The sequence below is a fragment of the Nilaparvata lugens genome, chromosome 3 (assembly GCF_014356525.2).
Source record: "Nilaparvata lugens isolate BPH chromosome 3, ASM1435652v1, whole genome shotgun sequence".
NCBI lineage: Eukaryota > Metazoa > Arthropoda > Insecta > Hemiptera > Delphacidae > Nilaparvata > Nilaparvata lugens.
The window spans coordinates 83,230,666-83,244,154 of record NC_052506.1 but is presented as its reverse complement, the minus strand read 5'-3'; the positions used below and the strand labels follow the sequence as shown (position 1 = coordinate 83,244,154).

Here is a 13,489-nt window from a genome sequence, read left to right as displayed (position 1 = left end):
AGAAATTTATTCTTCAATGTTGTTTTTCATCACAAACTGCTTATTATTACATTACTTTCTGCTATTAAAAAGTACGACTAGCAGTCAGATTTTCTCCAATAAATGAATCATTCACTCACTGGGACAACGAGATCTTTCGATCCGCCATCTGCCGATATTTTGACGAAGTCAGACGACTGCCGGTCATGGACTGAATGTACTGAATATCTTCCTGACAACTGCTAGTCGTTCAAAAATTGAAGAAATTTATTCTAAATGGATAGTGTAGAATCTTTTCCTAGCCACCAGTACAGATTGCTATAATCTATTTCATGCCTAATTCTCCCTTTTTTTAAATGAGCTAGTTTTCAAAGTTAGTAGACCAAGTTTTGAGTCTACTCATACCCAGGCTCTTACATTTAAAATTAACTGAATGTTGATCTCAAACAGTTTTATACAAAAAAATTGTCGATTTTTGTAGAAAAAAGTTGCTCTTCTCAAACGTAGAACTGCAAAAGTTGACATTTTTTGCCGAGAAACCCTTTAATACCTCCAGCTTCATAAATTTAGTTGTTTCAGATTTATTTCCAGTACATAAGTTCCAGTTTCAGTTTTGATACTATCAATATTCTAATATCGATAGTACAGGTGCACTTATAATAAAATAGCTCTAAAGCAAAGATGTACGAAACGTTTTTTAATATGCGAATGGTATTGATGTAAATTTCTGAACTATTTTCGATTTTCCAGTTGGATTCGGCATTTTACCTGCGTCAGCCGTTCGATCTGGTGTCCTTTCTGGAGCAAGAGAAGCGCCTGGAAACAATCGAATCTCTGTATGCAGAGATGCTGAAACGGAATGCTCGGATTGAGTCTCAGTGGACCGGCCTAGAGAGTTTCTCCGTGCTGAAAGATCGTGTTCTAAAGTCGGACCTGGATTGTCGCAATATCGGCCTCCAACTGTCCGAAGTTGATCTTTATGTCAACATATTTGATGACGCCAGTGAGAGAGAAGGAATCAAGTGAGTTTCTCATTTAGTCTTTCAAGCAATATTTGTAGTATCTCCATCTATTTAATGTTTATTTTCAGTATACAATATCAGCTCTCTGTGACGTTATGTGACACGTCTATAGTGAGGTCCACGTTATAATGGCAGTGGAGAAAAATATGAGAAGAACGTTGCCGATCCTCTGTCTTGTCAATGCCTTCTATAGACGGTAGATAATACAGGTGTTTTATGTAATTTCAACGGTTCATTCTCGTTTAAAATGATCAATTATATTTTATTAAGCAACATTTTTAAGCAAAATATTTTTCAATAATTTCATAATGAATTCTCATAATAAGGATGAAATATTTTGTTAATTAATTATTAATTCTACATTGTTAAAAGACGATCTGGCAACAGAACAAAGCGTGAAAGAGATAGCGCTATCCGCTTTGTTGAATGATGAACAAGGATAGCAATACCATTGTTAATCAAACACTGCTATTATAACGTGGACCTCACTATAGTATTTTGAAGCAATATCTCCGTCTATTCAGATTACAATATCAGCTCTCTGTTATATATTCAATCTTGTGTGATGTTTAATAATATAAATTAATTATCTTCTCAAGAAATATTATTAGTATCTCCATCTATTCAATGTTTCTTTTCAGTATACAGTATTAGCTATCTGTGATGTTATGTCTTTCCGTAATAAATTCATATTTTTGTGATGTTTTAAAATTCTATTGCATGAGAGGCTTATAGACGGGGAAGTTGAGACGGTAAGTTACTGGCGACCAGTGTCATACTTTTATTTGTGTCACTTTCCACTAATGTCCATTAACCAAACATATTGTCAACTTTAAATATAATAAATATTATAAAGTATTAAACACAAAATAAAATAGAATGTTTTGATAAAGTTAAGGGCCAGGAAACTCAAATTTTCAAGTATAAAAGACAAAATAAAACAAGGTGTTGTGATAAAATAAAGGGTATGATACTCAACTTGTCTATCATAGTTATATACATAGCATACTGCTTATTATACAAACATACATAGTTAGAGGATTGAAAGTACATAAAACATACAAGACTTGAAAAGACATTAATGTTGGAACATGTTGTGAATAAAAATATTTTAAAAGGGTGCTTGGATTTTTTATTTTCATTCCTTGATAGTTGGAGGAATTGCAACCTCTTTATTATAGAACTATTCAATTCTGTTTATATTTTTCCAGAGCAATTCGCCTAATCAACTAAGAAGCATCAAAACGTAGAGAAGAATGAGAAGAGTGCAGTGGGCAATTCCTCTTAAATCACTCAATAAGAATCTTTAATAAATTGATATAATCAAAGCTTCTATTGCTATTGTTAATTTATCAAGTTAGAGGAAAACGTAGTAACCTCTATCAATTACAAAAACTAACCGGAATCTAGATGTTTCTTATTCAAATTGAATTCTTTTATCCTCAATTACTTTGAATGATTGATTGATTTTATTTATCAATTCATACAGTAAGTACATCATCAAAATGACAGGGAGAGAAAAGATAAGGTAACCTTGTGCTATTCCTCTCCCAAATTTAGATAAGGTTACACATAGTCCGAAATAGGTCAAGTCTAGTAGTTGTTCACTTCACAGAGCTGCGCCAGATATATAAGAATTAGATAAATTGAATTTCCCCAACGATCTAGAACATTAGCCATTATTGTAAGTAATTTCCGACTGACTCATCTGCAAGATAAGTACGTATATTCAACTTTTCACAACCTCTACAAAGTTTAGAATCAATCTCTTGGCTACCTTACCTTATATTTGTATCTCAGTACCACAATCTAATCGAAGAAATAAGCTGACTAATCCAATTTTACTCGCTTATTATCTTACATTATTTAGTATAGATATTTCAAAAGTCTTGAAATATTTTCAATCCATGTTGGCGCTTGCAATTTTTTCATAGTAGTACCACAACTAGTAATACCATTTTCATTCTAGTATCCTGTAGTAAAATTCAAGTTCCAAGGTCAGTGCAAATAATAGGACTACAGAGTTGTCAATTGTCTTTTGCCAATTAATAATTGCCAACTAGTAATTTTTGTTTCTTGTCAATAATAGTCAATTATATCTTGAATATTTCATCCACTAAGGAAATATATCTTTTCATGATTTGTTACTGTATTTTCATCATTGAAATTAATTCTGGTAGTTCATCATATTTCTTCATAGCCTACAAACGATTTGGCAACGTTTCAAAGTTGGAAAAGGATGGAGCTATATCTGCTTTGTTGTCGGTTAACAGACAAGGATAGCAAACCAATTTTTATCAGGTGCTGACTTTATAACGTGAATCTAACTATTGTAATTTTTTTTTAGTTTCATCACATTGTAAATAACTTAAAACTTTTTTCATGTCACAATGTTTTTGTGATTTTTCTGGCTTCAAATTTATCAAGTTTTTTATTATTTTTCAATAATTTATTAATGCATTTTCAAGTGTAATAATAATTTGTTTCATCTTTCTGATCAACCGAGATACAAAATTTTTAGTATAATGTATATTTGGACTGTAAATTTTTGTGATCTTTATAAAAGTGTTTTCATAACCTCATTTGGACTATTTTTATCAAAATTAGGGAGAGGAACAGTTTTGGGTTTATCCTGTTGATTCTCTCCCAATCATTAATTTGATGTTGTGATTAAGGAATGTAATAAATGTAATGTCATATTGTACTGATTGACCGAGCGAAGTGAGGTCTAAGATTCAAGTCGACGATTTGGCATTTCTCTTAATGTTTAAATGTTGGGCATTTACGGCGAAACGCGGTAATAGATTTTCATGAAATTTGACAGGTATGTTCCTTTTTTAATTGCGCGTCGACCTATATACATGGTTTTTGGAAATTTTGCATTTCAATGATAATATAAATGGAAAAAGGAGCCTCCTTCATATGCCAATATTGGAGTAAAAATCAGACTATAGAATTATTCATCATAAATCAGCTGACAAGTGATTACACAGATGTGTAGAGAAGCCAGTCTATTGCTGTATTTTCATAAGGTCTATAGTTTTAATCACGGTATATGGAAGAAGACGGTAGGTGTCACGCGCATGTTTGTGCTAAATTTCTGGTGTAGCTGACGTTATTTTATATCCAATCATCTGTTTTTAGCAAATAAGTTTCTTGAATTGCCAATAGGTGTTGAAAACCTCGGTTGGTGGTGATGACGCAATCTAGCTGGCTGGCCACTGCGCACACATTTCATGACCACTACCGTTTTTATCTAAATACCGTGGTTTTAATCAGGTACTTGTGGATGAGAATACTGCGTGAGGTCTACTGTTCACAGAACTACTAGTGATTTGGTGTCTATGACAGTCACTAGTTCCCAAGCTATTACTTTGATGTCCTCTCAATTAATTAAAAATGTAGCAATTTTTCATTGTCACGCAGCTTAACTGTATTGATTTTTTGCTTGGCTACCTTTGGATTTGTGTGCTGTCTAATCATTCGGATTAGATCAGTGATGATAGCCCAAAATTTCTCAGGTCGGGTGACCGCTTAAGACAAGCTCCGCTAGTTAATCAGCTATGATTTCCACAAACCCTTCCTAGTGGCTTGGAGGGAGTGTCTCAGTTCGTAAATCTTTCAGTTCATCAAGTATCTATTTTGACCATTTCTTGTGTTAGTGAAACAAAAGGAAAGTTGAGCCATTCTGTTTGATTTTTACATCATCAAATTTCCGTTGCAGACTGATACCATAGAGGAAAGATAGTATAAGAAGATATTCCATGGTATAGGTCGACAATGTTCCAAATTTCAAGCTGATTTTTGTTAACTTGAGTCGACTACTGTCTATTATTACTGTTTTGGGTGGATGATAGTGTAAAGGTGCGTACAGACTTTCGCTCTGCTCCGCAACCGAACGTCACTCCAGCAGAGCGATTGATGATCGACCGGCGAGCAACAGTGGTTCGACCGGGGAACGCGAGAAGATCTAACATCTTCCGTAACGTTCATGATGGGTGCGTGGGCGGAGCGACTGTGGTTCGATGGTGGTACAAGGGAGGAGCGTGCTCGGTGCGGGTTGGAAGCGCGAATATGTGTACGCAGCTTTAGAACGGCACATAAAGGACTAACAGTGTCACAAAGCTTCACGAAAAAGAACTACTTGTACTATCGGCTTGAGTTAACATTGAATTTTCAAACATAAACGCCCTGGGATATCTACTTTGCTATATTCTCTCTATATTGATACACAGTCAACGAATTTTTTTGTCAACTTTAGAACTAAATATATTAATCCACTGTATCCACTGGATTTTCTCAAAGCAATAGGATGACGTATTGAAGTTGTCAACTTGGACTGATTCTTGATCGACTGAGATCTTGATGAAGTGAATTTCATCCGCTTCGGACATACCTCATCATCATCATCATCATCATCATCTCCACCACTACTCACGCACAAGTCTAGAACTTATATGAATATCATGGTACATGAAAAAAAAGCTTGCCACTTTCACCTTAGCCATTCTTCATCACTTAATTTTTGTCACATCTTGAAGGAAATTGTGATTCACTACGAGGTAAAAAATTACAAATCTATTGAGGATAATTATCATTTGTCAATCGTCTTCATCTCATTCTAATCTTCATTTACCTGTATATCTTTTAATCTACTTTGCTCAAAACTTGTTGCACTGTCATTTATGTACGCTTGATAGATTAATTATTATTCCATTCATTTATTTATACAATCATAGATACATATAATATTGTATCATCTTTTTGTGTAGTTGAGAAGTTGATATTGAATGAACATTATTTAAAATATACAAAATTGACAATTTCTTAGTCTTTTTCATTCAATCATACTCATCTATTTCACGAATTGCAATTAATAGCCCGTTTTGAACTATTTTCAACGAAACTACAGTCTAATTTACTGTAGTGCCAATTAGACTTTGTCAATCTACAGTCAATTAGACAGTAGTGTCGTTGAAAATAGTTCAAAACGGACAATATCATACTTAAGACTTGATGAGTTGGAAGAAATAAGAAGTGAGAAGGAGCTATGGAGACTGAGATGGTTGCAGGGAGAGGTTAGGAACAGAGGTCTTGTGAATGGCCCTAATGACATTGTCGCTGGCACCCAGCTAATAATAATAATAATATCGAGTGACCTGGATGGCTCAGGTCTGGTGTCAGAGTTTTCAGGTCGCAACTGATCAGGTCGTACCCAGCTGAGACGTAGAGAGTGGTGTGGCCTTAACCGGTTCAGGACGCAGGTGGGAAGGTGTGCTGAGCTGACGACAGTATGGGGATACAACTCTGACCCTCTGTGCCAATGTGGTCAGATTCAATCAATGAAACACTTGTTCTCCAAAACCATGGTTGGCAACAAGACTTGTAACCTACTTGCACATTTGTGAAACAGGCCCCTGATATCTGAGTGTCCACAATATTCATATCATGGAGGTCTGACTGAAGTTCATGCTGCTGGAGAGGAGGCTTGTCAGTGGCTCCACAACTTACTTGAATCTATTTAACATATAAGGTGTAAAATTATTCTTAACCGTGGCCTAATTATGCATATGCATATACAGGGTGTCCCACCAAGGTTGTAACAGCCGTTGACCATAGATTCTACTCGACATTTCTGACAAAAAATGTTAAGTAAACTTTTCCCCTATCGACCTTAGTTTTCGAGATATATAGATTTTTCGATATTTTCAGAATATGCCTACTTCCGGTCATTAAATACTCAATAGCTGGAAAACTACTGGTCGAATTTCAATTTCAAGGGTATTGTTGGAAAGAGAAAAACATTTCTAACAAGATTAATGTAATTTTATTTGTTGTTAGAGATTTTGTAGTTTTTTATTAGGGCTTAAACTTAAATGCTATTCTTCAAATTCAAAGTAAAATTTCAAACAGTTTTTTCTCGATTTTTCTCCGGGTGATTATAATCAAATCAAATCATTCATTTGTCATACAATAAATACATATTCAAAACATAATAAAAGAAAATACATAATTTTATAATCAAAAGTATAAAATAATTAAAATAAAAATTAAGCATAAATAATACCAAAATCATAATTAGATTCTCAATGGTAATCCGGCATCACCAGCAAAAGGAATCAAGCCTTGCCCGCTGGTGAGAGTTGCAATCAGCTAGTTAGTTACATTGGTTGTTTCCTAGTTTTATACAATAATAGAGAAAAAAAAATCCACGCTTTAAAATATGTTTTAAAAAATTAGATTATGCCTTTTGCTTATGATTAAGCTTTCGAATGAGTATAAATTCGAAAAGGTAAGTTCCATGATAAAGTGTTCAAAACTGCTAATATCTGGAATGAACACCTTCAAAATTAGGAAATTCACTAACAGCTTAGTTTAGCAAAGTTTACTTGACATTTTTTGTCAGAAATATCGAGTAGAATCTATGGTCAACAGCTGTTATAACCTTGGTGGAACACTCTGTATATATATTAACTCATGAATAATTGGGCGAAAAGAAACAACAGGATTATAGGCTAAAACTGTTCATTTTAAAAATTTTGATAGAATAAATAGAACATTGTATTATGAATGATTATACTTGTCAGACAATTTGAGGGTACCTTTTGTTTTCAATTTTCAGTCTTGATGAGCTGTTACCGGAAGAGAGCGATATTCCCAAGGAGACTCCCGACAGTCCGGATTGCACACAATTTTCGTCCTTGAATTTTAGTATGCACATGTTTCCTCACATTCAGGTATTCTTTCACAATCACTTCAACCTATTCTGTAGTTAAATAATATATAATATTATAAATAATAGTTTTAAAATGAAGATTCAATTTATGATCACATAAATTTCTTAAATTTATTTTCTTGGTGAATATAATTTATTCAAGAACTATTTGATAATTATTAACAAGAATCAATTAATATTATATCAGATATAAAGGGATTACTTGAATTACAGACATCTACTATAGAAGGCGGTGGAAAAATAAACATGGCAGCTATGCTGTCCTATCATTTCCACTGACTCAATAATGAGAATCTCACTATAGTAATTCCGGAACACTTTTATTAATTGGAAAAAATGAAACATCAACTTAAATTCAATTAATTATCAAATTTTCTAAAAATAATTACTGAAAAGATAACTGAAAATGGAAAGCGTCTTCGCAAAAATTGGTCTTCCTGTTACATGGTTTTGAATGATCTTTACCTGATGTTCTTCAAAGATCACAAATCATTCTCAGCTATGGTAAGTCGTTATTAACAAAGTGACTTTTGATTATGATCAACTATATTTTCAACAATAAATTATTATTTTATAATATTACTAGCCGTCAGGCTCGCTTCGCTTGCCATATCCGTCTAGCCAGGGGGCTCCGCCCCCTGGACCCCCGACTGGATCGTCCAAGAATGAGATTAGCAGGCTCGCTTCGCTCGCCTGCATTTTTATCATGTTAGGACAATCCAGTCGGGGGTCCAGACTAAATGTCTGGCTAAACGGATATGGTGAGCGAAGCGAGCCTGACGGCTAGTAGTATAATATTCCCAGGATTGAAGTAGCAGTGCCCAATCAATTTTTCCGCGATAAATGCTTTTAAATCTTCAACTTTGTGCCAACCTAACAAAGTCAACTCAACTTAATGCCAACCTGACAAAATTATTAATTTAGTTGCCAGTTAACAACTGTTTCGAAGAGGTACTCTATCTAGATTATAGTTCTATAGTAACATATGATTTGGAAATCTCAATTATAATTAAGAGATTGGGAGAAGAAGAATATACATGCTAAAAGACAAACTTTAAACCCTTAAAAAGAACCCTTAGGGTTAGAATATCGCCAAAAGATTTCTTAGTGCGCTTCTAAAGGGTCAACTGAACATACCTACCAAATTTGAACGGTTTTGGTCCGGTAGATTTTTAGTTATGCGAGTGAGTGAGTGAGTGAGTGAGTCAGTCAGTCAGTGAGTGAGGTAAGTCGTTATTAACAAAGTGACTTTTGATTATGATCAACTATATTATATATATATATATATATATATATAGATAGATAGCTGAGAATGATTTGTGATCTTTGAAGAACATCAGGTAAAGATCATTCAAAACCATGTAACAGGAAGACCAATTTTTGCGAAGACGCTTTCCATTTTCAGTTATCTTTTCAGTAATTATTTTTAGAAAATTTGATAATTAATTGAATTTAAGTTGATGTTTCATTTTTTCCAATTAATAAAAGTGTTCCGGAATTACTATAGTGAGATTCTCATTATTGAGTCAGTGGAAATGATAGGACAGCATAGCTGCCATGTTTATTTTTCCACCGCCTTCTATAGTAGATGTCTGTAATTCAAGTCATCCCTTTATATCTGATATAATATTAATTGTTTCTTGTTAATAATTATCAAATATTTCTTGAATAAATTATATTCACCAAGAAAATATATGTTTTTCATAAATCAATCATTCATTGTCATAATTGAGATTAAATTAATATTCTGGTAGTTCATTATATTTCTTCACAGCCTACAAACGATTTGGCAACGTTTCAAAGTTGGAAAAGAATAGAGCTGTCTGCTTTGTCTAATGACAGACAAATTCAAATTCAAATTTTATTCAATCCAATTCACAATATTTACAAATTATGAAAAAAATAATACAGCTTAACAATATTAGAGTAATGAGTTAATATTTTATAAAGTACATAAAAGTTTAATTTATTAAACAATAACATCAGACAAGAATTCGAACATGCTAAACCAGGAATAATTTGTGAATTTGGATAGAAAAATACTGCTTGCTGAGAGTACAAAACTCTACGTCTGCGAGCAGGAATGTGTATCTGATAATTTATGAATTTATAGAGAAGTAGAAAAATATAAAAAGAAGAAAGAAAGAAAAATTAGCAACCAATCACTCACACATTCACACTAACCATGCTCACTCTCCAATTCCAGCTCATTTAGCCAATGCATAGCCACCATTATCAGAGTATTTTAACTAAGAAACCACATTGAATAAAATAGGACAAGGATAGCTAACTATAAAAACTACCAGTTAATATTTCTCACTTAATTTTTTATGGAATGCTCTTCCTTTTTGAACACTTATATCCAGAATTATAGAGATTACATGACATGTAAAGCTATACGCGTAAAGCGTATACATGTAAAGTACTTAACATGTAAAGCGTACAGATATACGCGCCTCCAACCCGCCCCGCGCACGCTCCGCCCTCGTTCCGCAATCGCTCCGCCTCCGCTCTTTACACGCACCGATCATGAACGTTAAGGTGCTACAGACTTTCGCTCTGCTCCGCAACCGAACGTCACTCCAGCAGAGCGATTGATGATCGACCGGGGAGCAAGAGTCGTTCGACCGGGGAACGCGAGAAGATCTAACATCTTCCATAACGTTCATGATGGGTGCGTGGGCGGTGCGACTGTGGTTCGATGGTGGTACGAGGGCGGTACGAGGGAGGAGCGTGCTCGGTGCTGGTTGGAAGCGCTAATATGTGTACGCAGCTTTAAAGGAGATGTTAGCTCTTCTCGCGTTCCACTCTTGCTCCCCGGTCGATCATCAATCGCTCTGCTCGAGTGAAATTCGGTTGCGGAGCAGAGCGAAAGTCTGTACGCACCTTAACATGTATGATCACTTTGAATGAGTATATGTGCAGGTGCACGCTTAGTCATGCATGACCAAGCGCGCAGATGAGAAAAAAATCTGGAAAGAGAAATAGTCAATATAATAATAATAATTAATGAACTTGCACTTGCTGGTTGCGTTCAGTGTGAACAGCTACAGACAAGTCATAACGTGTTTTAATGCCTATTTCCACATTTAGTTTCTCGGTTCATGCATGCTCTGACGTGCATTTGCACTTACACGCCAATGTCTATAAATACAGGTCATGACACGATCCCGTAATGCATTGCAAAATCGCCATTTTGTGGGGTTCTAGTTTACCAATTTTCAAATTTATCAGCTGTTATCATTATAGATTAAACAACATGATGTGTTATTTTTAATTTTTTTCAAGTGATATTGCTTGGTTTTGAATTCTAAAATAAATTCTTCCGACAGAATAATAGATTCCAACTAGGTAATGAATTGTTGATTTTTAGATTTAATAATAATAATATCGATTGACCTGGCTGGCTCAGGTCTGGTGTCAGAGTTTTCAGGTCGCAACTGATCAATTTCAGGGCCTCTGACTTGATCTAACGACTGGTTTTTAAGCAACCGGGACCGACAGCTTAACGTGTACATCCAAAACACGGGAGTGGCCCGAGTATCTTGCGCGGTATAAATTGATTGAGAACTTTAAACTGTTTTTGAGGTTAGCCTCTTGTCCCAATGCCTTATGAATCATAACGTGTTTCATAAATCATAACAAGAATAAGAACTATTTTTATTAATAAATAAATTATTGAACCATTTATTATTGAAATTTCATTATTAAAGAATCAAAAACCTGATTTCACATATTATCTGAACCAGAATATTGTTTTTAAAATGCATAAATCATGATTTTGTTACGAGCAAATCCAATCAGATTGGATTTTCAAATGAACCGCCATAAAAACCCCACAAAATGGCCGCTCCATAAGGAAAATGGGTGTCTTGACCTGGTTTTTATAGGCCTTGTTACACACTATTCTTTCCATTCTGTTTAAATTGTACTATCCGATTGGCAATGAATTGATACAAGGGAAATATTTGCAGTTATATTACCTACTGAAGATGGTTGCACATTTGTACAGGTATTATCACAGCCGTGGAATTTCACGAAATTGATTGACGTGTCGGCCGACTTAGACTCACTGATCAGCGTGACGGGCCGTCAGCTGGTGGCCGGGTTGAGGCGCAACAACACCTCCTGGTTCCTCTACAACCTGGCCGCTCTGCACTGGCAGGTTGAGGGCGATCTACAGAAGGCTGTGCAGTGTGCCAAGCTGGCCATGCATTATGTGCCAAGGTACTAATGAATCATTGTCCATTTGTCTCCCAAACACTTGAACCTGTTAGCTTTTCACTAGTAGAGTTTGTGGTCGAGTAACTGGCATAACTCTACCGAGCTAACTCGTGGGATAGTACTCTACCACTTGCTTTCCCCCACCACCGCTTCTCACTCTACTCTACCACTACTATACTAATGTTGAATGAAAAAAACTAAGAAATTGTCAAAAAACCACAGATTTATTGATACTTAGGAAGACCGGTTTCGGTTATTACACCATTGTCAATCTCTGATAATCTCGGTTTATCAGAGATTGACAATGGTGTAATAACCGAAACCGGTCTTACTAAGTATCAATAAATCTGTGGTTTTTTGACAATTTCTCAGTCTTTTTCATTCAATATGAATAATTACCACAATATCAACTTCTCAACTACACAAAAAAAACTATGCTAATGAAAACAGTCTAGAGCTAGTAGAGCAGAGTCGTGCCATAGGCTATCAAGTTCAAGAAGTATTGTTATTTATTAAAAAGTATTAATTTATTAAAAAGTATTGATTTATTAAAAAGTGTTAATTTATTAAAAAGTATTGACATTTTAAGGTTAGTTCTGTTCACTAGACAACACACTTTACCTACTATTCTCAATTTTAGTGAAACAGTTACTCGACCAAGTAAGTCATTGAATCATTATGTAGAGTAGAGTCAGCTCGGTAGAGTTAGTATGCCAGCTACTCGACCACTAACTTGAATTGTTGAGCTCAGAGCGCATGCGTTACCCAAGATATCAAAATCATTGCCAATTCCATAACGACTATATTGGCTACATTGCAAAACGTAGACAAATTGATTAGGTTTCAGAATCAAGATCAGTCAAGATTAGCTCTGACATCAATGTTATCTATTGCTCTAAACACTTGTGGGCAGATATTCAAACAGTCAGACAAATTATTATATTTACAAAAAATATAGTATATTGATACAGACAATTCTTCGTTCACTAGATCACGTACGTATAACAAATATACATAATTTTAAACCCTTGGAAAAATATGAAATACTGGCAGGTCCCCTGCTCCACAAGGGTCTAATTAACAACTTGACGAACTGAAAACTTGACATACTGAAGAAGAATTGAAACTATTTTCACTTTTTGTGTAGTTGAGAAGTTGATATTGTGGTAATTATTCACATTGAATGAAAATAAAATCAAATCAGTGGTTTTTTGACAATTTCTTAGTCTTTTTCATTCAATTGAAACTATAACAATCCTTGGTAAATTAAGAATCTATATGCAACATTTCAAGTTGATCAGTTGATTGACCGAGAGAAGTGAGGTCTAAGATTCAAGTCGACGGTTTGGCATTTCTCTTAATGTTTAAATGTTTGAATGTTTAAATGTTTATATGTTGCGCATTTACGGCGAAACGCGGTAATAGATTTTCATGAAATTTGACAGGTATGTTCCTTTTTTAATTGCGCGTCGACGTATATACAAGGTTTTTGGAAATGTTGCATTTTAATCTATCTATCTATATATAT

The 13,489-nt window shown here is 34.6% G+C and overlaps 1 protein-coding gene across 2 annotated transcripts in view; it reads left to right on the top strand.

The window, feature by feature from the left end:
* The window catches only part of LOC111057128 (tetratricopeptide repeat protein 17), a 69,230-nt gene that overhangs the window by 1,327 nt on the left and 54,414 nt on the right, over positions 1–13,489 (top strand). For both annotated transcript variants that reach the window (XM_039424837.1, XM_039424838.1), the window contains exons 2-4: positions 730–1,001; positions 7,624–7,738; positions 11,750–11,964. In XM_039424837.1, the coding sequence (XP_039280771.1) occupies positions 730–1,001; positions 7,624–7,738; positions 11,750–11,964 (602 nt within the window). The remainder of the gene's footprint in view (positions 1–729; positions 1,002–7,623; positions 7,739–11,749; positions 11,965–13,489) is intronic.